General features: G+C 41.0%; 1 protein-coding gene across 1 annotated transcript; it reads right to left on the reverse strand.

The window, feature by feature from the left end:
* Positions 1–14: 14 nt before the first annotated feature.
* Positions 15–26,625, reverse strand: LOC106569231 (transient receptor potential cation channel subfamily A member 1-like). The gene is made up of 28 exons (XM_082960684.1): positions 26,586–26,625; positions 21,904–22,094; positions 19,653–19,803; positions 19,304–19,479; positions 13,492–13,599; positions 13,229–13,337; positions 12,973–13,118; positions 12,339–12,475; positions 12,191–12,239; positions 12,003–12,102; positions 11,812–11,912; positions 11,225–11,394; positions 10,636–10,800; positions 9,748–9,862; positions 9,286–9,452; positions 9,045–9,135; positions 8,867–8,926; positions 8,639–8,737; positions 6,168–6,238; positions 5,214–5,382; positions 5,016–5,105; positions 4,574–4,743; positions 4,294–4,423; positions 1,256–1,447; positions 1,088–1,156; positions 864–968; positions 413–522; positions 15–207 (listed from the first exon to the last, which is right to left on the reverse strand). Exons 1-28 carry the CDS (start codon positions 26,623–26,625, stop codon positions 15–17), a joined length of 3,474 nt encoding a protein of 1,157 aa, XP_082816810.1.

Below are 26,625 nucleotides of genomic sequence, written 5' to 3' on the forward strand. Positions count from 1 at the left end.
ATATGTGATGGATGTTACTTCCTAGCTGCCAGTGCCCTCAGCAGAGGGTTCCATTTGTTCTGGGAGGGGAGGGGCTTGTCCCTGTAGCCCTGGAACAGCTGAGGACCGTCATGCTCCTCCTCAGCCTCCGAACTGATCTCCATCTTCTGAACGATCAGCTTCAGCAGGTTGTGCTGCTTCTCAATAACATTAGACATCTCCTTCAGCCTGGGTAAATAATAGATTATCTATTTTAATAGTCTAAAAATGTCTGTAGTATTGAAGCGCTTAATACAAAATGGATAGAATGCACTTTAAATACTGATAGATTTTTAAATACTGATAAACTAAATACTGATAAACAATATCATGTTGCTCTGGTGTTGTATTTGAATAAGGTCAAACAAACCACTGGTGTGAACTAAGTCCTCACCTGTACTTCTGTTTACTGATTTCCTGTTCCATAGGTGTAGATGGATGGGAAGTGGGGTTGAGACGGGTTCTCTCATGCCCCATACCCAGCATTGCAAAGAACATTTCTCTCTGTTAAAGGAGATTCAGACTATTCATTATTACTATGTTGTTTACCAAACATCTATACCAAAAACTAACAGTGTCCTATGGTGGGCTTGGACAACCTCCATGTCTCTCCAGAAGTATTTCCATGCAGAGTATTAGTTGATTAAACAATCCTTTAAACTAACTGATTCACAATTTGTATAGATCAATAGATAAACTGAAGAAAGTCCTTTATTAAACGCCTTCGAAAGGATCTCAAAATGTTTGTTCTGTTTTTCAATTTGAAAGCCCTTCCATTTTACACAAACATTCAAAGGGCAGTTAACATATTCTTTTAAATACGACCACTTGTAGAAAGGACACACCTTTCTGCCGCAGGCTCTGTTAGGGTACTCAGTGAGAGAGGCCTGGTCAACCCTCTTCATTAACCAGTACGGCATCTTCTCCTCTAGACTAGTGTGAAGCTCAATCTGTAGAATAATGGTTTATAATACATGCCATTTTTTTTTATCCTGGCTGTCAAACACTAGTAAAGAGTTTAAAAATTCTTTATGAGTTTAAAAAAAATTACAAAGAAATCAAAACACACCTGCATTCCCATTTGCTTCAGCACAGCATTCGCCTGTACCTCTGCTATGTCACCAACAGCCAAGCCAATCTATGTCACACAAAAGGTAGTCACGTAGATGCAATGAAGCATCCTTAGTTGATAATGGGAGTTTAAGTAAATTGCTTCCTGTAAGATTTTAGGACTTACCATTAGGTTCATGAGGAGAATGGGCACAGCGAAGGTGAAGATAACAAAAATGGCGTAGGTCAAAGAAGGGAATGGCAGATTCCCTTCCAGAAATGGCTTCAGGATATTTTCTTGGTAGTTGAGTTCTCCAACCATCATGACAAATACTTGCATGATTGCTAGCAGCATGCCAGATCCACTGTCAACAAAGTTCTGGTAACAAAGATGCATAAAGTCATATACAGTGAACTCCATTAGTTTGTTGTTCTTTTGGCTCTGTAGTCCAGCGCTTTGGATTTGAAGTGCAGACTGTCAGCTTTAATTTGAGGGTATTTTCATCCATATTGGGTGAACCGTTAAGTAATTACAGCACTCTTTCTGCATATTCATTGCGCATAGTCACCCATTTTAGGGATCCAAAAGTATTGGGACAAGTTCACTTACAATTGAAGTCGGAAGTTTACATACAACTTAGCAAAATACATTTAAACTCAGTTTTTGACAATTCCTGACATTTAATCCTTGAAAATTCCCTGTCTTAGGTCAGTTAGGATCACCACTTTATTTTAAGAATGTGAAATGTCAGAATAATAGTAGAGAGAATGATTTATTTCAGCTTTTATTTATTTCATCACATTCCCAGTGGGTCAGAAGTTTACATACACTCAATTAGTATTTGGTAGCATTGCCTTTAAATTGGTTAACTTGGGTCAAACGTTTCGGGTGGCCTTCCACAAGCTTCCCACAATAAGTTGGGTAAATTTTGGCCCATTCCTCCTGACAGAGCTGGTGTAACTTGCTCGCACATACTTTTTCAGTTCTGCCCACACGTTTTCTATAGGATTGAGGTCAGGCCTTTGTGATGGCCACTCCAATACCTTGACTTTGTTGTCCTTAAGCCATTTTTCCACAACTTTGGAAGTATGCTTTGTCCAATTGGAAGACCCATTTGCGACCAAGCTTTAACTTCCTGAGTGATATCTTGAGATGTTGCTTCAATATATCCACATAATTTTCCTGCCTCATGATGCCATTTATTTTGTGAAGTGCACCAGTCCCTCCTGCAGCAAAGCACCCCCACAACATGATGCTGCCACCCCCGTGCTTCACTGTTGGGATGGTGTTCTTTGGCTTGCAAGCCTCCCCCTTTTTCCTCCAAACATAACGATGGTCATTATGGCCAAACAGTTCTATTTTTGTTTCATCTGACCAGAGGACATTTCTCCAAAAAGTATGATCTTTGTCCCCATGTGCAGTTGCAAACCGTAGTCTGGCTTTTTTATGGCGGTTTTGGAGCAGTGGCTTCTTCCTTTCTGAGCGTCCTTTCAGGTTATGTCGATATAGGACTCGTTTTACTGTGGATATAGATAATTTTGTACCTGTTTCCTCCAGCATCTTCACATGGTCCTTCGCTGTTGTTCTGGGATTGATTTGCACTTTTCGCACCAAAGTGCGTTCATCTCTAGGAGACAGAACGCGTCTCTTTCCTGAGCGGTATGATGGCTGCGTGGTCCCATGGTGTTTATTCTTGCGTACTATTGTTTGAACAGATGAATGTGGTACCTTCAAGCGTTTGGAAATTGCTCCCAAGGATGAACCAGACTTGTGGAGGTCTACAATTCTTTTCTGAGGTCTTGGCTGATTTCTTTTGATTTTCCCATGACTTCAAGCAAAGAGTCACTGAGTTTGAAGGTAGGCCTTGAAATACATCCACAGGTACACCTCCAATTGACTCAAATTATGTCAATTAGCCTATCAGAAGCTTCTAAAGCCATGACATCATTTTGTGGAATTTTCCAAGCTGTTTAAAGGCACAGTCAACTTAGTGTATGTAAACTTCTGACCCACTGGAATTGTGATACAGTGAATTATAAGTGAAAAAATCTGTCTGTAAACAACTGTTGGAAAAATGACTTGTGTCATGCACAAAGTAGATGCCCTAACCAACTTGCCAAAACTATAGTTTGTTAACAAGAAATTTGTGGAGTGGTTGAAAAACGAGTTTTAATGACTCCAACCTAAGTGTATGTGAACTTCCCACTCCAACTGTATATGTGTATTAAAGAAGTCAAAGTATTTGGTCCCATATTCCTGGCACGCAATGATTACATCCAGCTTGTGACTCTACAAATGTGCTGGATGCATTTGCTGTTTGTTTTGGTTATGTTTCAGATTATTTTGTGGCCAATAGAAATGAATGGTAAATAATGTGTTGTGTCATTTTGGATTATGGATAATCCTGAATAAATTGTGAATTATGATGAGTGAGAAAGTTAGACACACAAATATCACACACCCCCAAAAATGCTAACCTGTCCTATTATTGTAATGGTGAGAGGTTAGCATGTCTTGGGGGTATGATATTTGTGCATTTTGTAACTTTCTCACTCATCATTATTCACAATTCATTCAGGATTATCCGTAATCATGGTAGCATCCACATTAATGTAAACGTGTTAGAAAGATATTATATTGTTATTTGCAATAAAAGAGACTCCAAAATGACACAATACATTTTTTACCATTATTTTCTATTGAGCACAAAATAATCTGAAACAACCAAAAATGCATCCAACACATTTGTAGAGTCACAAGCTTGGTGTAGTCATTGCGTGCTATGAATATGGGACCAAATACTTAACTTTTGACTACTTTAAAATACATAACTTAATTTGTCCCAATACTTTTGGTCCCCTAAAATGGGGGGACTACAGTATGTACAAAAAGTGCTGTAATTTCTAAATGGTTCAGCCCATATGAATGAAAATACTCTCAGATTAAATCTGACAGTCTGCACTTTAACTTCATAGTCGTTGCATCATTTAAAATCTAAAGTGCTGGACTACAGAGCCAAAACAACAACAAATGTGTCACTCTCCCAATACTTTTGGAGCTCACTGTAACTGTGGAAATGCATTATACAATTACAGGTACCAGTTATTGGTCATTTTAAACAGATGTTCACAGACAAAAACACTCAGCTACATACATTACACAATACCATACAGTACAATGTTCTTCATACACATTGTTAAATCTCTGTGGTCCTGTAAACATACCTGGTCTTGTATCAGGGCATAGAAAGCCAATGCAAATGCCAGCAGCAAGAAGAAGAACAGTACGATGATGCTTAAAAGAGTTTTTGCAATCTCTAAAAACATCACCACGTAGATCCCAACACGTTCAAACCTGTGGACCAATAGTGATTTTATTTGTTAAAATTGCTGTTGTTGATCAGAGAAATACATTTGATCAGTTTATATAAATAAATGTTTCTTCAAAGATGAATCTCAGTAAACCTATACTATTTTATGTAAAAAAAACATTCAGTCTCCATACCGTTGGAAATAGAGGAGAAAGTTGATCCAGGATAGAAGAACTGCCACTACCCCAGCCTCCCAATGCCATGTGTCCTTGAAGTCCATCAGTAAAGGGGTCACAAACAACAGAGAAGTGACGGCAGCACCCCAGTCCAATGCATTGGTCACATCACGGAAGTACTTTGAACCCTTGAATAGAAACACATCAAATGAACGTCTATTTCAATATTGCAATGAATTCGGGAGGTAGCCCCGAATGGGACTCGAACCCGGGTTCAGCGACTGTCAACCCAACACCTTAAACGTTATACCAAGTTATCCAAGCTCTTTGACAAGGTTGCTAGATGTTGGGTTAACTTCGCTACAATATATTTAAAATGATCAAATCACACTACCAGAAAAATCACATACCATGGATTGAGGCTACAGTATTTAGAACAGATTTATATTTCCATGATTACCTGCTGAACTATCTGCACCAGCTCCTTGCCAACTGTGTACAGATTCATGGCAAGAATCAGGAACATGCAGGTGGTGATAAAATAGCTTTGCTGTGAAGATGGAGGAGTTGTTATTGAATTGGGTTTCTGAGACAAACAAATACACTAGGAAAGAAGTCTAATGTCTTGCTGTGGATGTAATCGGATCTCATACGGCACCTTGTCAAGGGAGGTGGTCACCATGCTTACTGATGATGATGGTGATGTAGTATGGGTGACATTGGTGTTGAGGATGGGCTTCAGAGTATGAATGATGTGTGTCAGAGGCCCCAGACCAAGTGAGTAGACAGCCAGATTGAGCAGATGCACTTTGATACCATAGGCGTTCCTATATAGATATAAGAAATCCTTTGGTGAGTATTCGCAGGTGACTGTGCACTAATACATTTTGTATATAGCTTACTATATACTGTAGCTTGGCATGACTTTTAATCTGATGTTGTTAATATTTACAGTGTTGGAGACAGTAGTATGATGTTAATATTTACAGTGTTGGAGACAGTAGTATGATGTTAATATTTACAGTGTTGGAGACAGTAGTATGATGTTAATATTTACAGTGTTGGAGACAGTAGTATGATGTTAATATTTACAGTGTTGGAGACAGTAGTATGATGTTAATATTTATAGTGTTGGAGACAGTAGTATGATGTTAATATTTACAGTCTTGGAGACAGTAGTATGATGTTAATATTTACAGTGTTGGAGACAGTAGTATGATGTTAATTTTTACAGTGTTGGAGACAGTAGTATGATGTTAATATTTACAGTGTTGGAGACAGTAGTATGTTGTCAATATTTACAGTGTTGGAGACAGTAGTATGATGTTAATATTTACAGTGTTGGAGACAGTAGTATGATGTTAATATTTACAGTGTTGGAGACAGTAGTATGATGTTAATATTTACAGTGTTGGAGACAGTAGTATGATGTTAATATTTACAGTGTTGGAGACAGTAGTATGATGTTGTCAATATTTACAGTGTTGGAGACAGTAGTATGATGTTAATATTTACAGTGTTGGAGACAGTAGTATGATGTTAATATTTACAGTGTCGGAGACAGTAGTATGACGATAACGTATTATGATAAAGGTCATGCAGTGTCACTCACCATTTCATTTCTAGATACTTCTTGCAGACAGGATGGGTCAGAAGCTCTATGCGGTTAAATTGCACCATGGACTAGTAAAAAAATAACAATATAAACACTTTGAATACATATCAGATAATAATGTTTTCCTTTCCACTATCCAACAATGTTGTGTTGTGGGAATGACAAATACATACAGTGCCTTCAGAAAGTGTTCCGACCTGATTTTTTCCACATTTTGTTACATTACAGCTTCATTCTAAAATGAATTAAATATTTTTTTCCCTCATCAACGTACACAAAATACCCCATAATTACAAAGCAAAAACAGGTTTTTAGAAATGTTTGCTAATTTACAAATCTTTTTTTATTTTTTATATCACATTTGCATAATTATTCAGACCCTTTAAGCAATACACTGTTGAAGCACCTTTGGCAGCGATTACAGCCTTGAGTCTTCTCGGGTATGACGCTACAAGCTTGGCACACCTGTATTTGGGGAGTTTCTCCCATTCTTCTCTGCAGATCCTCTCAAGCTCTGTCAGGTTGGATGGGGAGCGTCGCTGCATAGCTATTTTCAGGTCTCTCCAGAGATGTTCGATCGGGTTCAAGTCCGGGCTCTGGCTAGGCCACTCAAGGACATTCAGAGACTTGTCCGGAAGCCACTCCTGTGTTGTCTTGGCTGTGTGTTTAGGGTCGTTGTCCTGTTGGAAGGTGAACCTTCGCCCCAGTCTGAGGTCCTGAGCACTCTGGAGCAGGTTTTCATCAAGGATCTCTCTATACTTTGCTCCGTTCATCTTTCCCTCGATCCTGACTAGTCTCCCAGTCCCTGCCTCTGAAAAACATCCCCACAGCATGATGCTGCCACCACCATGCTTCACCTTAGGGATGGTGCCAGGTTTCCTCCAGACGTGACGTTTGGCATTCAGGCCAAAGAGTTCAATCTTGGTTTCATCAGACCAGAGAATCTTATTTCTCATAGTTTGAGAGTCTTTAGGTGCCTTTTGGCAAACTCCAAGCAGGCTGTCATGTGCCTTTTACTGAGGAGTGGCCTTATTAAAGGCCTTATTGGTGGAGTGCTGCAAAGATGGTTGTTATTTTGGAAGGTTCTCCCATCTCCACAGAGTGTGATTGCTCAGATTGCTCAGTTTGGCCAGGCGGCCAGCTCTAGGAAGAGTCTTGGTGGTTCCAAACTTCTTCCATTTAAGAATGATGGAGGCCACTGTGTTCTTGGGGAACTTCAATGCAGCAGACATTTTTTGGTACCCTTCCCCAGATCTGTGCCTCGACACAATCTTGTCTCGGAGCTCTACGGACAATTCCTTCGACCTCATGGCTTGGTTTTTGCTCTGACATGCACTGTCAACTGTGGGACCTTATCTACACAGGTTTGTGCCTTTCCAATCATGTCCAATCAATTGAATTTACCACAGGTGGACTCCAATCAAGTTGTAGAAACATCTCAAGGATTATCAATGGAAACAGGATACACCTGAGCTCAATTTTGATTATGTAAGAATATTCAAAGGTAAATACACAACGCAGAGGACTAAAGGTCAAGAGGGGAACTGAAGATGAATGGTTCAGGGACATGGGAGGAATTTCAGTCCAGGACTCATAGCTACATGTGCCCAGTTCTCATTGGTCCAAATTGTCTATACATTGAGCCTGAAACGGGATACTTGTTATTTGGCCATTGGCCCAATTTTGCTGCAAGGAATTCTAATTGGTCAACCACAGGCTAGGGTTGGGGTATAAACTACATCCTGTCTCTTTGTTCAGTGGAGAAAACATTGAGGACAGGGAAGAATGAACATCTGTCATCTACGTTCCAGCTTAACAACTATGATTTGTTCTCTTTGAAGAAATATATTTTCCCCCCCTGATTTGCTTTGGGGTCTGTGTTATTGAAGAATAACATCAACTGCTCACAATTCTCATAGGCAAAGGGTCTGAATACTTATGTAAATTTGGTATTTCTGTTTTTATTTTTAATACATTTGCAAAAATGTCTAAAAATCTGTTTTCGATTTGTCATTATGGGTTATTGTGTGTAGATTGCTGGACTTTTTTTTATCCATTTAAGAATAAGGTTGTAATGTAACAAAATGTGGGAAAAGTCAAGGGGTCAAATTACTTTCCAAAGTCACTGTATATGACCTGTTCCTGATATTGCACTGTTTTGCTTTAAAGTGTTAGTTGGGGAAACTTCATGGCCCTTAACCCTAGAGCAAAATACCATGTTTGAAAACAGTGCAGTTCAGTTTACAGCAGTGTTTCCCAACCCTGGTCCTGGAATACCCCCAACAGAACACATTGCTGTTGTAGCACTGGACAAACACACCTCATTCAACTCATTGAGGGCTTGATGATTAGTTGACAAGTTGAATCAGGTGTGTTTGTCCAGGGTTACAATAAAAATATGTACTGTTGGGGTACTGGAGGACCAGGGTTGGGAAACACTGGTCTACAGTATTGCAGTGGGTACTAACGTTCAGAGCAGTGAGAGGCTGGAAGTAGTAGCTTTTGTCTGTTTTTGCAAGCTTAATGATATGAATGGGAGCTTGGAGCCATTTGAAAGTGTACTCGATCTGTTGATAAAAGACATATTAGTTTACAACACACCCTAACTGGAATGTTTTTGTGAATTTGATTAAGCAATAATGAATCTGCGTTTTAAGAAGGTAATACCAAATACAGAATAGAGAGAACAGACGTACAGAGTAGTTGTAGCTATTTTCTTCATCATCTGACTCCTTCACACAAGTGTCCAAAAGATGCTGTGGAGAAACACTGTACCATTAATGTTTTCTAATATGCTGACTGAGAAATGGGAGATTTGTATCCATTTCCTTTATGATAGTTTCCTTTATGCATAGTTTCTTTTATAAAACTAACTTTGAATGACTCTGGCAGGAACTCTATCATGTCCATGACAACACATCGCTTAGTTGACTTCACTTCGAACAATAGCATAGCCTCAGCACATCTGAAACAGACAGGTTATATTGTACATCTCAATATGGTATTGTCATACAATCCAACTGAATACCAATAATCAAACACATCACTGTACTGTCAAAGCATCGTAACAGCACATAGATAAAGTATCCGCTGTATCGTACAACAGTGGCCCAACCTCTCATTGTCGATGACAGCGAAGGCAACGTCTTTCCTGCCGTTGAGAACAGCTTCGTGGAGGAAGGAGGCATCACTCTTGTTGAGCATCATCTGGGCCCCTCTGCCCAGGAGCAGTGTCACTGCAGCCGCATGGCCCTCCCTGGCAGCCAGATGTAACGCTGTGTTCTGCACCAAAAGTAAAACATAGCACTTCGAAATTAGAACAGAGGATTGTATATAATGGCAACAATAACCTTTGGATTTCTTTTTTCAGAAAGAGGAATGATATCTATTTGTGGAAGACTTTCTCTGTATTTCAACATAGACATCTTACTCCCTCAAGCTAAACAGAAAGGAAACAGATAAGATGAGCCCACCTCAAGGGTACGGGAATGTGAAGATGAGCCCACCTCAGGGTAAGGGAATGTGAAGATGAGCCCACCTCAGGGTAAGGGAATGTGGAAAAAGAGAGGACCCAAACCCTGTCTTCATCTGTTTTGTCCAGCAGTTTGATATTTGATTCCAGGAGTATGATCATGGTCTGGGTATATCCCTCTGCTGCAGCATGATGTAGACAGGTCCAACCTTTAGAATCACTGCAATGGCATACAGTAAACATTCATTACTACTGTAGCTGATTCAAAATGGAAAATTTAGTAAAAAGATAGACATTGGTTTCCACTGGTTTGGGCAGTAATGGTTCACCTCACTCGGATTAACATTGAGTTTGAGTGAGTGTGTGCGTAGCAGGTCTGAAATACTGTCAGTGGTGTAAAGTAATTAAGTAAAAATACTTGAAAGTACTACTTAAGTAGTGTTTTTGGGTATCTGTCCTTTACCACTTTACTTTTACTTTTACTTCAGTACATTCCTAAAGAAAATTATGTACTTTTTACTTCATACATTTTCCCTGACACCCAAAAGTACTCGTTACATTTTGAATACTTAGCAGGACAGGAAAATTGTCTAATTCACACACTTATCAAGATAACATCCCAGGTCATCCCTACTGCCTCTGATCTGGCAGACTCACTAAACACATGCTTTGTTTGTAAATTATGTCTGAGTGTTGGAGCATGCCCCTGGCTGTCTGTAAAAAAGAAAAAAAGAAAATGATGCCGTCTGATTTGCTTTATATAAGGAATAAAAAATGATTTATACTTTTACTTTTGATACTTAAGTATATTTTAGCAATTACATTTTCTTTTGATACTTAAGTATTTTTAAAGCCAAATACTTTTGGACTTATACTCAAGTAGTATTTTACTGGGTGACTTTCACTTTTACTTGAGTCATTTTCTATTAAGGTATCTTTACTTTTACTCAAGTATGAACATTTCTGTACTTTTTCCACCACTGAGTACTGTACCTGTGGAACAGAGCTCCTTTCCGCAGCAGTAGCTCCAGCACTTTAATATGGCCGCCTCGGGATGCCAGGTGGAGGGGAGTCATCCCCCTCTCATCTCCCTCATTCAGCAGCCTGGTGCAGGTCATCCACTCCAGGAGTCTGTGGCAGGTGTTTATCCTCCCATACCTGGAATAGAAAAGATTGATCATAAAAAGTAAGTTATCAAATACAACTAATGCTAAACTGAAAACCAGCCAAAATAGCAAACAGCGAAACTGTTCATGTTTTTGGGGTATAATGAGTCTATTGACAACTCAATGAGTCAATAATGTAGAGATTTATTCATAATTATAAACTGGGTGGGTCGAGCCCTGAATGCTGATTGGCTGACAGCCGTGGTATATCAGACCTTATACACCACGTATGACAAAACATTAACTGCACTAATTACGTTGGTAAGCAGTTTATAATAGCAATAAGGCACCTCGGGGGTTTGTGATATATGGCCAATATACCATGGCTAAGGGCTGTGTCCGCATTGCGTCGTGCCTAAGGTATATCGCCGTGGTATATTGGCCATATACCACGTCTTATTTGTTAAGTAACTCACTCGGCTGCGAAATGCAGTGCAGATTTCTTCTGCTTAGACTTCTGGTCTAGTGAGACGTTGAGTCTGAGCATGTTCGTCACTGACTCTGGGATTCCCAGTCTGCAGGCGTAATGCAGGGGAGTACAACCCTCATTGTCCTCCGCACCCAGGAGCTCTCTCACATTGCTGCACTGTGTGGCAAGAGACAATATGATACCATTGGGGTCTCAAGAGTCAAACTAAGTGTTTACTGCCAACTTTATTCAAAATGATTGTACATGTCAATCCTACTGAGACAGTCACAAGAAGATATATGGTTTTAATAATGAATCTTGTTTAATACAAAGGCTAACACTTATGATCCTGTGATCCTTCTTCGTGTGTTGGATTTGCTTCAAGTTCTCTACGCTAGGTGGCAGTAACGCACTACGTGTTCGTTCTTACAAGATCCCCCACTTGCGCTCATTAAAACATGCTCTATGAGCTCATTGCAATATTTAGAACTTATGAAATTGCCTTAAAATTTTAACATGGATCTCAGCGTCATTTTGGAAGCTTCATCCTTTCTATTGAAACTTCTAGCAGGTACGTTCATTATAGAGTATTACCTGTAAGACTTCTGGAGGAAGGTTTTTCAGACCTTTAGGCTGCAAGATGGCAAGGTGAAGGAAATTGCAGTCATATTTGTCTTTTATTTTCAAATTAGCCCCTAAAATAGGAGAGGATGAACAGGATCATGACAAACCATACAATAGTGTAAACTAAATGTGAGACATATGCTTCTCTTTGAGAAACGTACCCTGTGTGAGAAGAAGGCCCACTGTTTTCCATGCACTACAGCTTGTTGCCAGAAGCAGTGGCGTATGACCCTTACAGTCAATGGAATTAATGTCTGCACCCTGTCAAAGAATTCATATTAATATGATAAGATGAAACACTGGAAATATTCCGATTTTTCTCTTGGTTCTTTTCATGTTTTGTGTTTACCTTTGAAATTAGGTATTCAGCCAATCCAACATGGTCAAATATTGTTGCCCTGTTGGTGAAAAATATGATAAAAGAGTAAGAGAGTAGGATATCATTTTTACCTAAACGTCTTGTCCAATGAAAATGCATACAGTATACAGTGTACTACTTATGCAGTGGAGTTTGGCTAGCTCCATCTGGGATATTGATGACATCACAGACTCTATCATATGCCGATAGCATGAGTTTGACGGCCTCGGATGCTCCCTGGATGCAGGCAAAGTGGAGGGCTGTGGATTTGTCACACTGTAAAGAGAAGCACAAAGACATGACAGAGGTCACAATGACTCAGACCAGTTTGAAATGATGTCAGGATATTACAGACACTGGTCCATTCCCCTTGATTAGATTTAGAGTGGATTTGGTTATCTTCCAATGTCTCGTGGGTGTAACATGAACTGACAATGTACCCATTATGGGTGGATGCATAATAGCTCATTGTTGCTTACTGTAACACATTGTAAAAACCTCAGTTCTAAGAACCTTTCAAATGAATGCCAGTAACGGGAACTGTTTTATAGTAGAAGAAAAGGATAATTAAGGTTCATAATTGGTCTTTCCTATTACTCAGAAGCCTTCTAAATATATGTGCTTTTGTCTATGGTTCTGAGAAAGAACCAAAGTTATTTTTGTGTTCGATTTTGAAATCCATATACGTGAATATACTTGTAGGTGCAGTTTGAATGATTATTTCCATATCCACAGAAAAAGCTTCTTAGCGTCATCATCACCAGATGACATACCTGTTGTTGGTCGATTTTTGCTCCCTGTTCTATGCAGAGTTTGATCGCCTCCAGGTTTCCTCCATGGATGGCCAGATGAAGAGGAGTGCTGAATGATTTGTCCACGTAGTTGATGTGCGTTTTAGTTGATAAACCCATCTCCTCACCTTCAGCAGAGAAAATTACTGAGTAAGAATTATCTGCTGGATATCGTTTGAGTACCAAAATGAGTATTTGATTACTGTAATAGGAAAGCAAATGTTTCTTATTTACTTACCTTTCTGAAGAACCACCAGCATTGATTTTTTAGCCCCTGCAAACGCTGCTGCGTGAATGGGATAATGCCCCAGCTTGTTCTGTTGACATAGTCTGGCTCTGTATTTAAACTGAGAACAGCAGATGAAATTAATGTAGTTACATTACAAAAACCTCATAGGACATCACTAATGATCAATGAATCACACACGTCTCCTTGTTCAAACATACAAGAACACACAATTTGACATTTATACAGTGGCCGTATAATTAATATTCACACACAAGTAGACGAACAGCTTCATGGTTATCAACCGAGCAGGCCAACATTACAGGTGTGTTCCCCTGGTCTCCCATCAGGTTGGCATCTGTGTTGCTGTGAGACAGTAACAGCTGTGGAAAAACATCATTATTTATAATATCATATCATACTGAATGATATCATATCTTATTATATCATATCATCATATAATATCGTAGTATATCATATAATATAAACTCAGCAAAAAAAAAGAAATGGCCCTTTTTCAGGACCCTGTCTTTCAAAGAAAATGTGTAAAAAATCCAAATAACTTCACAGATTCACACACATTGTAAAGTGTTTCCCATGCTTGTTCATTGAACCATAAACAATTATTGAACATGCACCTGTGGAACGGTGGTTAAGACACTAACAGCTTACAGACGGTATGCAATTAAGGTCACAGTTATGAAAACTTAGGACACTAAAGAGGCCTTTCTACTGACTCTGAAAAACACACAAAAAAAAGATGCCCAGGGTCCCTGCTCATCTGCATGAACGTGCCTTAGGCATGCTGCAAGGAGGCATGAGGACTGCAGATGTGCCAGGGCAATAAATTGCAATGTCCATACTGTGAGATGCCTAAGACAGCGCTACAGGGAGACAGGAAGGACAGCTGACCGTCCTCGCAGTGGCAGACCACGTGTAACAACACCTGCACAGGATCGGCACATCCGAACATCACACCTGCGGGACAGGTACAGGATGGCAACAACAACTGCCCGAGTTACACCAGGAACGCACAATCCCTCCATCAGTACTCAGACTGTCCGCAATAGGCTGAGAGAGGCTGGGCTGAGGGCTTGTAGGCCTGTTGTAAGGCAGGTCCTCACCAGACATCACCGGCAACAATGTCGACTATGGGTACAAACCCACCGTCGCTGGACCGGTAAAAAGTGCTCTTCACTGACGAATCGCAGTTTTGTCTCACCAGGGGTAATGGTCGGATTCGCGTTTATCGTCGAAGGAATGAGCGTTACACCGAGGTCTGTACTCTGGAACGGGATCGATTTGGAGGTGGAGGGTCTGTCATGGTCTGGGGCGGTGTGTCACAGCGTCATCGGACTGAGCTTGTTGTCATTGCAGGCAATCTCAACACTGTGCTTTATAGGGAAGACATCCTCCTCCCTCATGTGGTACCCTTCCTGCAGGCTCATCCTGACATGACCCTCCAGCATGACAATGCCACCAGCCATACTGCTCGTTCTGTGCGTGATTTCCTGCAAGACAGGAATGTCATTTTTCTGCCATGGCCAGCGAAGAGCCCGGATCTCAATCCCATTGAGCACGTCTGGGACCTGTTGTATCGGAGAGTGAGGGCTAGGGCCATTCCCCCCAGAAATGTCCGGGATCTTGCAGGTGCCTTGGTGGAAGAGTGGGGTAACATCTCACAGCAAGAACTGGCAAATCTGGTGCAGTCCATGAGGAGGAGATGCACTGGCGTATCAGATACTGACTGTTACTTTGGATTTTGACCCCCCCCCCCTTTGTTCAGGGACATTATTCCATTTATGTTAGTCACATGCATGTGGAACTTGTTCAGTTTATGTCTCAGTTGTTGAATCTTGTTATGTTCATTAAAATATTTACGCATGTTAAGTTTGCTGAAAATGAACGCAGTTGACAGTGAGAGGACGTTTCTTTTTTTGCTGAGTTTATGTTATTAGACTGAATGAATAATAGTACATGGAGGTGCACTAGCTAGAAGTGTTGAAGTATAATTGAGGTGTATTAGAACAGGGATTATCAAACTTAGTCCTGGGTGCATGTTTTGCGAGAGAGAGACGAGAGCCCACAACCAACCAAGCCGACTCGCGCTATAGCAAACTAATAGCTGCCATAGCCTGGTTCTATATCGTGGAGCTTCGCCCCATAGGGGAGCTCTGCTCCTAGTGGCTTACCCCGCTGCTTAGGCAGCGAATAGCCTGAGAGAAAAATATGCATACACCTGCAGCCAATGGGAGTACAGGTGTCCCTATGGAAGGGGATGTTTCCCCTCAATCAGCCTCCCATTATCTTCAGCGACTGGACTGGACTGACTGGCCAAGTAGAGAAGAGAGAAGATAAGTCTCAGGACGAACCCGCCCTCGTTCTCCAAGTCTCAACGTCGTCCTTATAAAATGAGCACGTTTTTTCCACCCAATCCAAAAGCTCTTTTAAGAGCTCAGTGTCGCTGCTCCACCATGACGTGGACTCACACGACCTATGTTTCGTGTGCTTAGGATCCCAGCACGCTAGGGGCGGCCTCACAGATCCCCCGGAATGCCCTAGCTGCGCCCTCCTTTCATTAAAGGCGAGGAAGCAGCGATGGGCATTTTTCAGGGAGGATATCCCTCTAGAAGACGCCATGTCTGTGCTAGCCTCAGGTTCTGAGGCGTCATATGACAATGCCGCTTCTAGAGAAGACGAGGATATTGGGAAGTTTGTGGATCTTTCTCCAGAACATTCCACTCCACTGACTGAGGTTGAAAAAAAAAAACTCCCTATGGAGAGTGAGAGGTTTTTCACATCCTTGGACGAGGAAGAGACAGGCTCTGAGTTCTCAGCTGCCCCCTCCTACGCAACAGCCTCTCTGCCCTCTGATTTTCCAGGGCTCACTGAGCAGGCTGCGAGCCGGCTGTATATCACGCTGCCCCCCATTCCCTCCAACCCGGAAGTGGATATGATGGTGGACGACCCATACTCTAGATCAAGAAGGGCGGCTCTGCCGTTGGCACCAGCCATGCCCTCGCTCGGTAAGTATGTGGAGGGTGAATGGGGGTCGCCCTTAACAGCCAGAGAGCCGGCAAAGGCGTACACCCCATTCAGCAGAGTGGACAACAGACGGCCCCAGGAGATCCCCAGGCTCGCGGATGCCTTGGCTGCATACCTTGTCCCGGGTTCGAGCTCCTGGCCATCTTCCAGAAAACCCCACTCTACCTACGACCAAGGACAAGCTCACAGCTCAGCTGATAGAGAAGTCCTTTGCTTTGGGTGTCCAGGCTATAGCAGCAGCAAATAATATTGTCCTCCTAGCAGCCTCTCTTCCCGTCTCACCACGGGTAGGACTGAGCTGTCGGGAGAGGAGATAGAGGTGGTGTCGAGAATTTCCGGCGCCATACTCCATCTCACACAGGCGTCGGCTGTGTGAGCGGAGAGGTCCATGGCCACTTCGGTGGTCGCGGATCGACACCTCTGCCTGTCTTTGACGGCCAAGAAGGAGACCTATAAAGCCACACTGTTAAACGCCCACATCTCTGACAGTGGTCTCTTTGGAGCCGCCGTCAAAGATGCGACGGAGCGTTTTGGGAAGCTGGAGGAGGGGAGGAAGCAGCTATCTAGGCAACTGCCTTTAGCAGGAGGGGCTAGAGCATCTTCCAGAGAGCCTCCCAGCTTCACCGTCTCTAGTAGACCGGGGTCCGCTCCACCGGCGAGAGAGGTGGTCGTGACGTCACCCTGGCGACACCCTAGGGGCGGCCAGAAGAGACGGCGACCATGACGGGGCGAGGGGGAGAGGACGGGAGAGAGCGCAGCGCCTTGTGCGGCGGCGCCCACTGTTCCCCCCCACCCTTGCAAAGGGATGGATGGAGGAGCCATCGTGTTGTTTGTTGAATAAAGGAATGTGTTCCAGTTGACTTTGTCACAAGAGAACCTCTTTTCCATAACAAACCCGAGACCGTTCAGGTTCCCTCTCTCTCTCTCTCACCACTCTGAGTGTAGCCCAGCCCACCACGGGTGTGTAGCTGAGCACACACATGAGGACGATGTGAGTGGGAATGACACGAGGGCAGCAAAGCGGACGCTCTTGATGAGCCGCCATGCTATACCTCATAAAAACCCTACACCACAGACTCCGAGGAGTAATGTGGCTCAGGGTTTAAAGAACAGCCTGCGTACACAACCCCATGTTGGGACGATGACGCAATCGCTGTTGGGAGATGGCGCATTAACTCAGGCAAGCGCCTCGGTTAGTGCAGTTCAGACCCGTGCTGCGTTTTCAGAGGGCTGGAACCACAAGGTTACGAGTATAACCAATGTGTCGTCGCTCCCGTTTCTCACAGAACATGCTAATATTTCCTCTCCCTTCAAGGGGGGCCCACCCTGGGCTGTGCCACCACTTCAATATCGGGGGACAGCGGCGGCCCTGGGCCATAGAGAAATACAGGTCCTTCCTACTGAGTGCACCACAGATTCGCGCTCTCCTGCTCTCAGAGTGTTGGGCGGAGTGATGAGGGAAATAGTACAGTAACTAGTATTACTTTACTATTGGACCGGTCACTAATTTTGATAGAATATTGAGGTATCATCTATCTGCTGAGCCAGATTAGTATGACCAATATTCTGTTATCTGCCCACGAATCATTGGCTTTGGCCTATGGATTGAGTGTTTCGGGTTACGCTGAGGAATCAGTGAGTATGTCTTCCAAATTGGTTCAGCCTGTATTCAGCATTGCTGATGGGAGGACTAGAACTAAGGGGAGAAATGCAGGACCAGTGGACAGGGTCCCATCAGGTCCACTTTTTCTTATTAGAATGACTACAGGGTGGGGTGTGGTCCATTAGAGTCATGTATTCTAACCTGCCCACATGTCTATGACTGTGTTTGGGTGGAAGGATGAGGGATATAGCTTCTGTAACTGGTATTACAGTACTATTAGACCAATCTTTTAATATTGAAGTATAATCTATCTGGTTGTATAGATTAGTATGGCTCATATTCTGTTTTATCTGCCCACTAGTCATTGGCGATGCCTCTAGACTGAATAGGGCGGATTGGACCGAGCACGTAGTATATTGTGACACAGTGTGTTACAGTACTGCAGGATTTGGTCGCAGCCATGGCTGAGCCCGACCTTTTCATTAAGTGGGATGTGTTAGGCTCGGCAGGGAGTACATTTTGGAGCGTTTCGCTCGGCCTTAAACCACTAGGAGCTTTGGGGTGGAGCTCCACGATATAGTTACCAGAGTTGTAACTCCAGTTCTATGAGTGGAGCGGAGCCCCATAGGACTGAAGGCCCTGCCGACCCCCAGGCTACAGGTGGATCAGTGAAAACCTCTAGTTGCAACAGAATACCATCATGGATACCATTTTTATGTCTGCATGCAGTATGACGTTAGAGGTAGTTTCACGGGCCAAAGCTCGCTAGCGTTAGCAGTTCCTGTTCATCAGACTCTGGGGAAGTAGATAAATAACTTCATTGCTAAAATGTCTAAACTTAGATGGAGGAAATTACAGTCATTGGAGCTAATTACAGTTTTTTTTCTGTATAGAAAATGAATGTGGTAAATTCTAGAATATGGACATTCAGGGCACATGCCCATTGATATTATTAAAATGTTTGAGCAGAGAAACAGAGCATTACAACTGCAAAATGCATAGAATTGCAGGAAATTAGCTTGAAAACTGCATAATTGTCTCTCTGCTCCATGCCAAAATATGTACAATTGCTGGAAATGAACTTCAAAACTTTAGAACTCTCTCAGCTCAATGGAAAAATGGCAGAATACTTGCTTTACAACAGCAACATTTTCTCTACGACGCCAAGATACTTTTCTAGCTAATAGACTATGTTAGAGTGTACACTTCCTCTTCCAATGAACTGTTGGGAGGTCTATATAATGAAACTGTCCACCAAATCTATTACATTTCAAATGTTGATTTCTTGTACTTGCTATTATCATTCACCTGATGATAAGACAAGACGTTACTTTTTTTGTTTGTTAACCTTTGATGGGGCGGGGGTCCTTGAGCAAGAAACATGTGAAAACCCCTGTACTAGAGTAGAGCTGAATGGGGGGGTCAGGTAGAGGACGGACCTCAACGAGAGGGTTGTGTCCGAGGCTGACAGCCAGGTGTAGGGGAGACATGAGGCGGAGGTTGAGGATGTTCGAGTCTGCCCCCAGGTCCAGCAGGCAAGCACAGCTCTCTCTCTGGGTCCCCTTCACAGCCCAGTGCAATGGAGTGTTGCCCTCCTCATCACTGGCATTCAGTTCTTCACAAAGGTCACAGATAGAGATTTTGGTTTTCTCAATACATTTAAATATATACATCAATATCATAAATACGATTTTGGTGACAATATAAAATGGCAAACAATAATGATGTTTCAAGGAAGATATATACCACTGCATACAGTAAATAAATACCTACGTAAATACGTCTTACCATCTGGACCAGTCAACTGCACAATGAGCTGTATGGTGCTGATGTGCCCGTGTGAGGTGGCGTAATGCAGAGGGCTGGCATTGGCTTGGTCACGGACTCCCAGCAGGGCTGAGTGCTTTCCCAACGCTACAGAGTCACCTTGCAGAGCCCACTATTATCATAGTGTGGAAAGACCATATCAATCCTGTATTATGATCTGGTTTACAGTAACACATCTGTTCAAAAGACTATTGTACACACTGGATTCTGTTACTGTTCAGTTGACAGTTAAGTAAAACATCTTAACTGAAACCAGAGAAAAAATTGCCAAAGACTCCAGCCACCCAAGTCATAGACTGTTCACTCTGCTACCATCCAGCACACGGTACCGGAGCATCATCTTTCGGACCTACAGGCTCTGAGACAGCTTCTACCCCCAAGCCATAGACTGAAAGACTGAAAATAGCCAGACAGCTAAATAGTTAATTAATGGTACTCAAACTATTTGCACCGACCCTACGCACCCTCACTGGATTATATACATGTATACACACCATATACACCCTACATTGACACTCCAACACATAACTCTCACACATTCACATACACTACATAGGCAGACACACACATAACACACACACGCATATCGACACCACACAAACACACATACATACCCATTACACACACAAGCACACATACACACTTTTACACTCATCATTTGCTGCTGCTACTCAGTTCTTTATTTTACTTATTATTATCTATTCTGATGCCCAGTCACTTTACCTGCCTTCATTGAGATTTTTTTTGTCACTGGCCTACACACAATACCCCATAATGTCAAAGCGGACTTATGTTTTTCAAATTTTTTACAAACTAATTAAAAATGAAAAGCTGAAATGTATGTCAAAAATGTGTCAAAGCAATTATACATTTTTTTCCTGAATACAGTGTTATGTTTGGTGCAAATGCAATACAACACATTACTGAGTACCACTCTCTATATTTTCAAGCTGTAGTGGTGGCTGCATCATGTTATGTGTATGCTTCTAATTGTTAAGTACTGGGGAGTTTTTCAAGATGAAAAGAAACGGGATGGAGCTAAGCATAGGCAAAATCCTAGAGGAAAACCTGGTTCAGTCTGCTTTCTCTCAGCTCAATGGAAAAATGTGTAGAATTTAAGAAAATTTGCTTTACAACAGCAACATTTTCTCTACGCCGCCAAGATACTTTCTAGCTAATAGACTATGTTAGAGTGTACACTTCCTCTTCCAAAGAACGGTGGGGAGGTCAATATAATAAAACTGTCTACCAAATCTATTACATTTCAAATGTTGATTACTTCTACTTGCTATTATCATTCACCTGATGATAAGACAAGACACATTTTTTTTTTTTATGAATTCACCTTTCAGCAGGACAAAAACCTAAAACACAAGGCCAAGTCTACACTAGAGTCTCTTATCAAGAAGACAGTGACTGTTCCTGAGTGGCCAAGCTACAGTTTAGACTTAAAACGGCTTGAAAATCTATGGCAAGACCTGAAAATGGCTGTCTAGCAATGATCAACAAACAATTTGACAGAGCTTGAAGAATTTTGAAAAGAATAATGGGCAAATCTTGCACAATCCCGGTGTGGAAAGCTGTTAGAGACATACCCAGAAAGACTCACAGCTGTAATCGCTGCCAAAGGTGATTCTACAAAGTATTGACTCAGGGGTGTCAATACTTATGTAAATGCAATATTTCTGTATTTCACTTTCAATAAATTTGCAAAAAAATCTAAAAACATGTTTTCATTTTGTCATTATGGGGTATTGTGTGTAGATGAGTGAGAAAGAAAATATATTTTAACCATTTTGAATTCAGGCTGTAACACAACAATTGGGGAATAAGTCAAGGGGTATGAATACTTTCTGAAGCCACTGTAGCTCAATTTTTGTGTATTTGATTTTATTCCTCGTGTTGCTATTTTTATATGTATTATTATTTTGAAACTCTCCATCATTGGGAGGACTCGTAAGCAAGAATATCACGGTAAACTCTATACCAGTTGTATTCGGTGCTTGTGACAAATATAATGTGTTTTGATTTAGACCAATGTATTTTTTACTAACCACAAAATCATATTAAAATAGTTTATCATATTTGCAGAGGATGGCTCTCATACTCAACTAATAATGAGTAAGGTTTGATAAGTAAAAAACTGTACATGCAATAATAACATTAAAAAAGGAATTGAATATCTGCAAGATCTGTTTTCCACATGACTTACCTCAAATATTTTGGCAGAAATCTCTGTAGCATGATCTCCATGAATCATAGACTGGTGGTAGGTCTTGTCCTGCATCAGGTCGGTCTTTGAAGAGCTCGTCAGGCTTTTCTGTTCATGTCGACATTTCCACAAGGACGTGAAAGTTTCATGTGGTTTGGTTTGTGACCGAATGTGTAGATTAGTAGTATGTTCTACAATAGGTAAGAGCAGAGAAGTTACATTTCAACATACATTAATATCTATAGTTAACAGCTGTCAATGTATAAGCACTAAGTGTACATATAAAACATACAGTATTGAAAACAAAGACATCCAGCAGGCTGCATAACCGGCTGTAACATATTATAATGTCAACCAATGAGTCTAACCAGTAAGATGTAATACATCATTTTACCTTAATGTTTTCTGGGTGTGAGATGAGCTTTCTAGTGTCTTCTGTTGTTAGAGAGAGGGGGGGGGGGGGGTTATATAGAGATTTGCCATTTGCCAAACAGATCGAATTACATTGCATCTTGGTTGGTCAGACTTTGGACTGACAGTGGAGAGGGTTATTATCCTAATGTAAATGCATCGGGTCCATTGCCACAGAACAGACAAGTTAATTGGACAAACAGTCCTTCCTGAAAAACAACATTAGCTGAAACTGAGGGGTAACTTTGTGGTTTAGAATAAACCTATGAGATTCACAGGCTCATTACTGCACTATGGTTCTAGGATTTTCCTGTAGTAAACTAAAATCAATAATTCTCTCTTTGTTCTGAACTATGTAATGACCACAACGGAATGGACCTATTCACTTATGTTTCATATGTAACATACAGCTGAGGATCTTTAACAATCATCTTATAAAACATCCCGTTGCAATAAACAATTATTAAAACCAGGATATGCCATTATTTCTGTCATGGCTGATATTCAAATTGCATGCATTGTCTTAAATTTGCCAATTAAACTCTGTGATAGTAGTTGTTCCAAAACTTTATATTTGGCGTAAAATACCACATGCACAATGCTTACTCTCGTCTGTTAAAAGAAATACACCTCCTGTATGCACAAATCGTTTGTCATTTATTGACTAAAGCGTCAGGTTCAGCTCTTTTATTCTATTGTTTTATAAGCAGACTTTCATAAGGCATTCAGGTTTTCTGTTGATAACAATGCTCTGTGGGAGCCTGGGCAATGAACCATTTATATGTTCAAGAATATTTTCAATAAAGATAGGGACTTCCATTGTTGAGGCGAACCAGAGTCAATATTTGTTTGGTTAGCATTACAGAGGGGCAAACATGGTGTTATATTTCATAATGCTCCCTTGCCATCATCTGATAAATATCTGGTTTATTGTTGTATTTTGAATTAAAGTATAGTGCCTTCAGAAAGTATTAATTCCCCTTGACTTTTTCCACATTTCGTTGTGCTACAGCCTGAATAAAACATGGATTACATAGATTTATTTTCTACCCCGTCTACACACAAAGCCCCATAAAGACAAAGTGAAAACATGTTTTTAGAATGTTCTGCTAGTTTATTGAAAATGAAATACAGAATATATCATTTACATATGTAGTCACACCCCTGAGTCAATACTTTGTAGAAGCACCTTTGGTAGTGATTACAGCTGTGAGTCTTTTTGGGTAAGTCTCTAAGCACTTTACACCGGGATTGTACAATATTTGCCCATCATTTTTTTTAAACAATTTTTCAAGCTCTGTCAAGTTGATTGTTGATCATTGCTAGACAGCCATTTTCAAGTTTTGCCATAGATTTTCAAGCCTATTTAAGTCAAAACTGTAACTAGGCCACTCAGGAGCATTCAATGTCTTCTTGGTAAGAAACTAAAGAGTTTTGGGTTATTGTCCGGCTGAAAGGAGAATTAGTCTTCCAGTGTTGGTTTGAAAGCAGACTGAACCAAGTTTTCCACTAGGATTTTGCCTGTGCTTATAGCTGTATTATGTTTCTTTTTATCAGAAAAAAATTCCCTAGTCCTTGCCGATGACAAGCATACCCATAACATCATGCAGCCATCACCATGCTTGAAAATATGAAGTGTGGTACTCAGTGGTGTGTTGTGTTGGATTTGCCCCAAACATAAGGTTTTGTATTCAGGACAAAAAGTGTATTTCTTTGTGACATTTTTTGCAGTATTACTTAAATGTCTTGTAGTATTGTTGCAAACAGGCTGCATGTTTTGGAATATTTATATTCTGTATAAGCTTCCTTCTTTCACTGTTATTTGGGTTAGTATTGTGGAGTAACTACAATGTTGTTGATCCATCCTCAGCTTTCTCATATTAGAACCATTAAACTCCACAACTGTTTTAAAATCACCATTGGCCTTATGATGAAATCCCTGAGCGGTTTCCTTCCTCTCCAGCAACTGAGATAGGAAGGAAGACTGTATCTTTGGAGTGACTGGGTGTATTGATACACCATCTAAAGTGTAATTAATAACTTCACCATGCTCAAAGGGATATTCAGTGTATGATTTTTGTATTTTTACAATCGGTGACCCTCTTTGTTAGGCATTGAAAAACCTCCCTGGTCTCTGTGCTTGAATCTGTGCTTGAAATTCACTACTAGATTGAGGGACCTTACAGATAATTGTACTTATGGTGTACAAAGATGGGGTAGTCATTCAAAGATCTTGTTAACCACTATTATTGAACACGGAATGAGTCCATGCAAATGATCATGCGATTTTTGTTAAGCACATTTTTACTCCTGAACTTATTTAGGCTTGTCTTTACAAAGGGGTTGAATACTTATTTACTTATTTCAGCTTTTACATTTTTATTAATTAAAAATATTGTCTACAAACAAAATTCCACTTGGACATTATGGGGTACTGTGTGTATACACAAAATCTCAATGTAATGTTTTTTTTTATTAAGGCTGTAACACAATTTAAATGTGAAAAAAAGTAAAGCGGTGTGAATACCTCATGACGGCACTGTATGTTACTATGTTTGATTGATTTCCAATATACAGTGCATTCGGAAAGTATTCAGACACCTTGACTTTTTCCACATTTTGCTACGTTACAGCCTTATTATAAAATGGATTAAATAAACCATTTTCCTCATCAATCTACAAACAATACCATGTAACGACAAAGCGAAAAGAGGTTTTAGAAATATTGGCAAATTTATTCAAAATAAAAAACAGAAATAACTTATTTACATAAGTATTCAGACCCTTTGCTATGAGACTAGAAATTGAGCATCTTGTTTCCATCGATCATCCTTGAGATGTTTCTACAACTTGATTGGAGTCCACCTGTGGTAAATTGAATTTATTGGACATGATTTGGAAAGGCACACACCTGTCTATATAAGGTCCCATGGTTGACAGTGCATGTCAGAGCAAAAACCAAGCCACGAGGTCGAAGGAATTGTCCGTAGAGCTCCGAGACCAGGATTGTGTCAAGGCACAGATCTAGGGAAGGGTATCAAAACATTTATGCAGCATTGAAGGTCCCCAAGAACACAGTGGCCTCCATCATTCTTAAATGGAAGAGTTTGGAACCACGAAGACTCTTCCTAGAGCTGGCCGCACGGCCAAACTGAGCAATCGGGGAGAAGGGCCTTGGTCAGGTGACTAAAAACCCAGTGGTCACTCTGACAGAATTCCTCTGTGGAGATGGGAGAACCTTCCAGAAGGACAACCATCTCTGCAGCACTCCACTAATCAGGCCTTTATTGTAGAGCGGCCAGATGGAAGCCACTCCTCAGTAAAAGGCACATTCCAGCCCGTTTGGAGTTTGCCAAAAGTCACCTAAAGAACTCTCCGACCATGAGAAACAAGATTCTCTGGTCTGATGAAACTAAGATTGAACTCTTTGGCCTGAATGCAAAGCTTCACGTCTGGAGGAAACCTGACACCATCCCTACAGTGGAACATGGTGGTGGCAGCATCTTGCTGTGGGGATGTTTTTCAGCTGCAGGGACTGGGAGACTAGTCAGGCTGGAGGGAAAGACTCCACAAGAATGTGAGAAACTCTGCAAATACAGGTGTGCCAAGCTTGTAGAGTCATACCCAAGAAGACTCAAGGCTGTAATCGGTGCCAAAGGTGCTTCAGCAAGGTACTGAGTAAAGGGTCTGAATACTTATGGAAATGTTATATCTGTATACATTTTTTTTAATACATTTGCAAAAATGTCTGAAAACCAGTTTTTGCTCTGTCATTATGGTACAATGTGTGTAGATTGTGTGTAAACAATTTAATACATTTTAGAAAAGCCTGTTACGTAACAAAATGTGGAAAAAGTCAAGTGGTCTGAATACTTTCCAAATGCACTGCAGTTGAGCTATAAAATGTCCCAACACATATAGAGCTATTAGTCATATCTGTCATGAAATATTCCTTTAAATGTATGAAATAATGACATATAGTATTTAATGAAAAAAGAATGTAAGGGCCTATTTAATTGAGAGGAATTTTCTTCTCTCATTTAATATTTTACTGGTGCAATGCAAGAGTCAATGCTGTTTCAATGGATAACTGACTGATTTCTTTAGTAGTAGTCCACTGGATTCAATGTCAAACTTTGTCATTGCAAAATAATGTTCTTACAGAAAACAGTATTATTTTACACTGTATGCTTTTGTGGAACATCTTTTATACTATGAATGAGCAATCTCCCCCCTCTTGTGGTCACTTTTGATACAGCCATTTATTTTACCCATGATGAAGTCATATATGTCCCCATCTCGGGCAAACAT

This window comes from Salmo salar, chromosome 14 (genome assembly GCF_965601325.2).
Source record: "Salmo salar chromosome 14, fSalSal1, whole genome shotgun sequence".
NCBI classification, from domain to species: Eukaryota; Metazoa; Chordata; class Actinopteri; order Salmoniformes; family Salmonidae; genus Salmo; species Salmo salar.

Coding starts and splice junctions, on each gene's coding strand:
- LOC106569231 (XM_082960684.1), bottom strand. CDS start 26,625: ATGTTTGCCCGAGATGGGGACATATATGACTTCATCATGG. Junction 9,863..10,635: donor AAAGGAGCTCTGTTCCACAG/GTACAGTACTCA, acceptor ATGCCATTGCAG/TGATTCTAAAGGTTGGACCT. Junction 5,106..5,213: donor TGACCACCTCCCTTGACAAG/GTGCCGTATGAG, acceptor CCATCTTCACAG/CAAAGCTATTTTATCACCAC.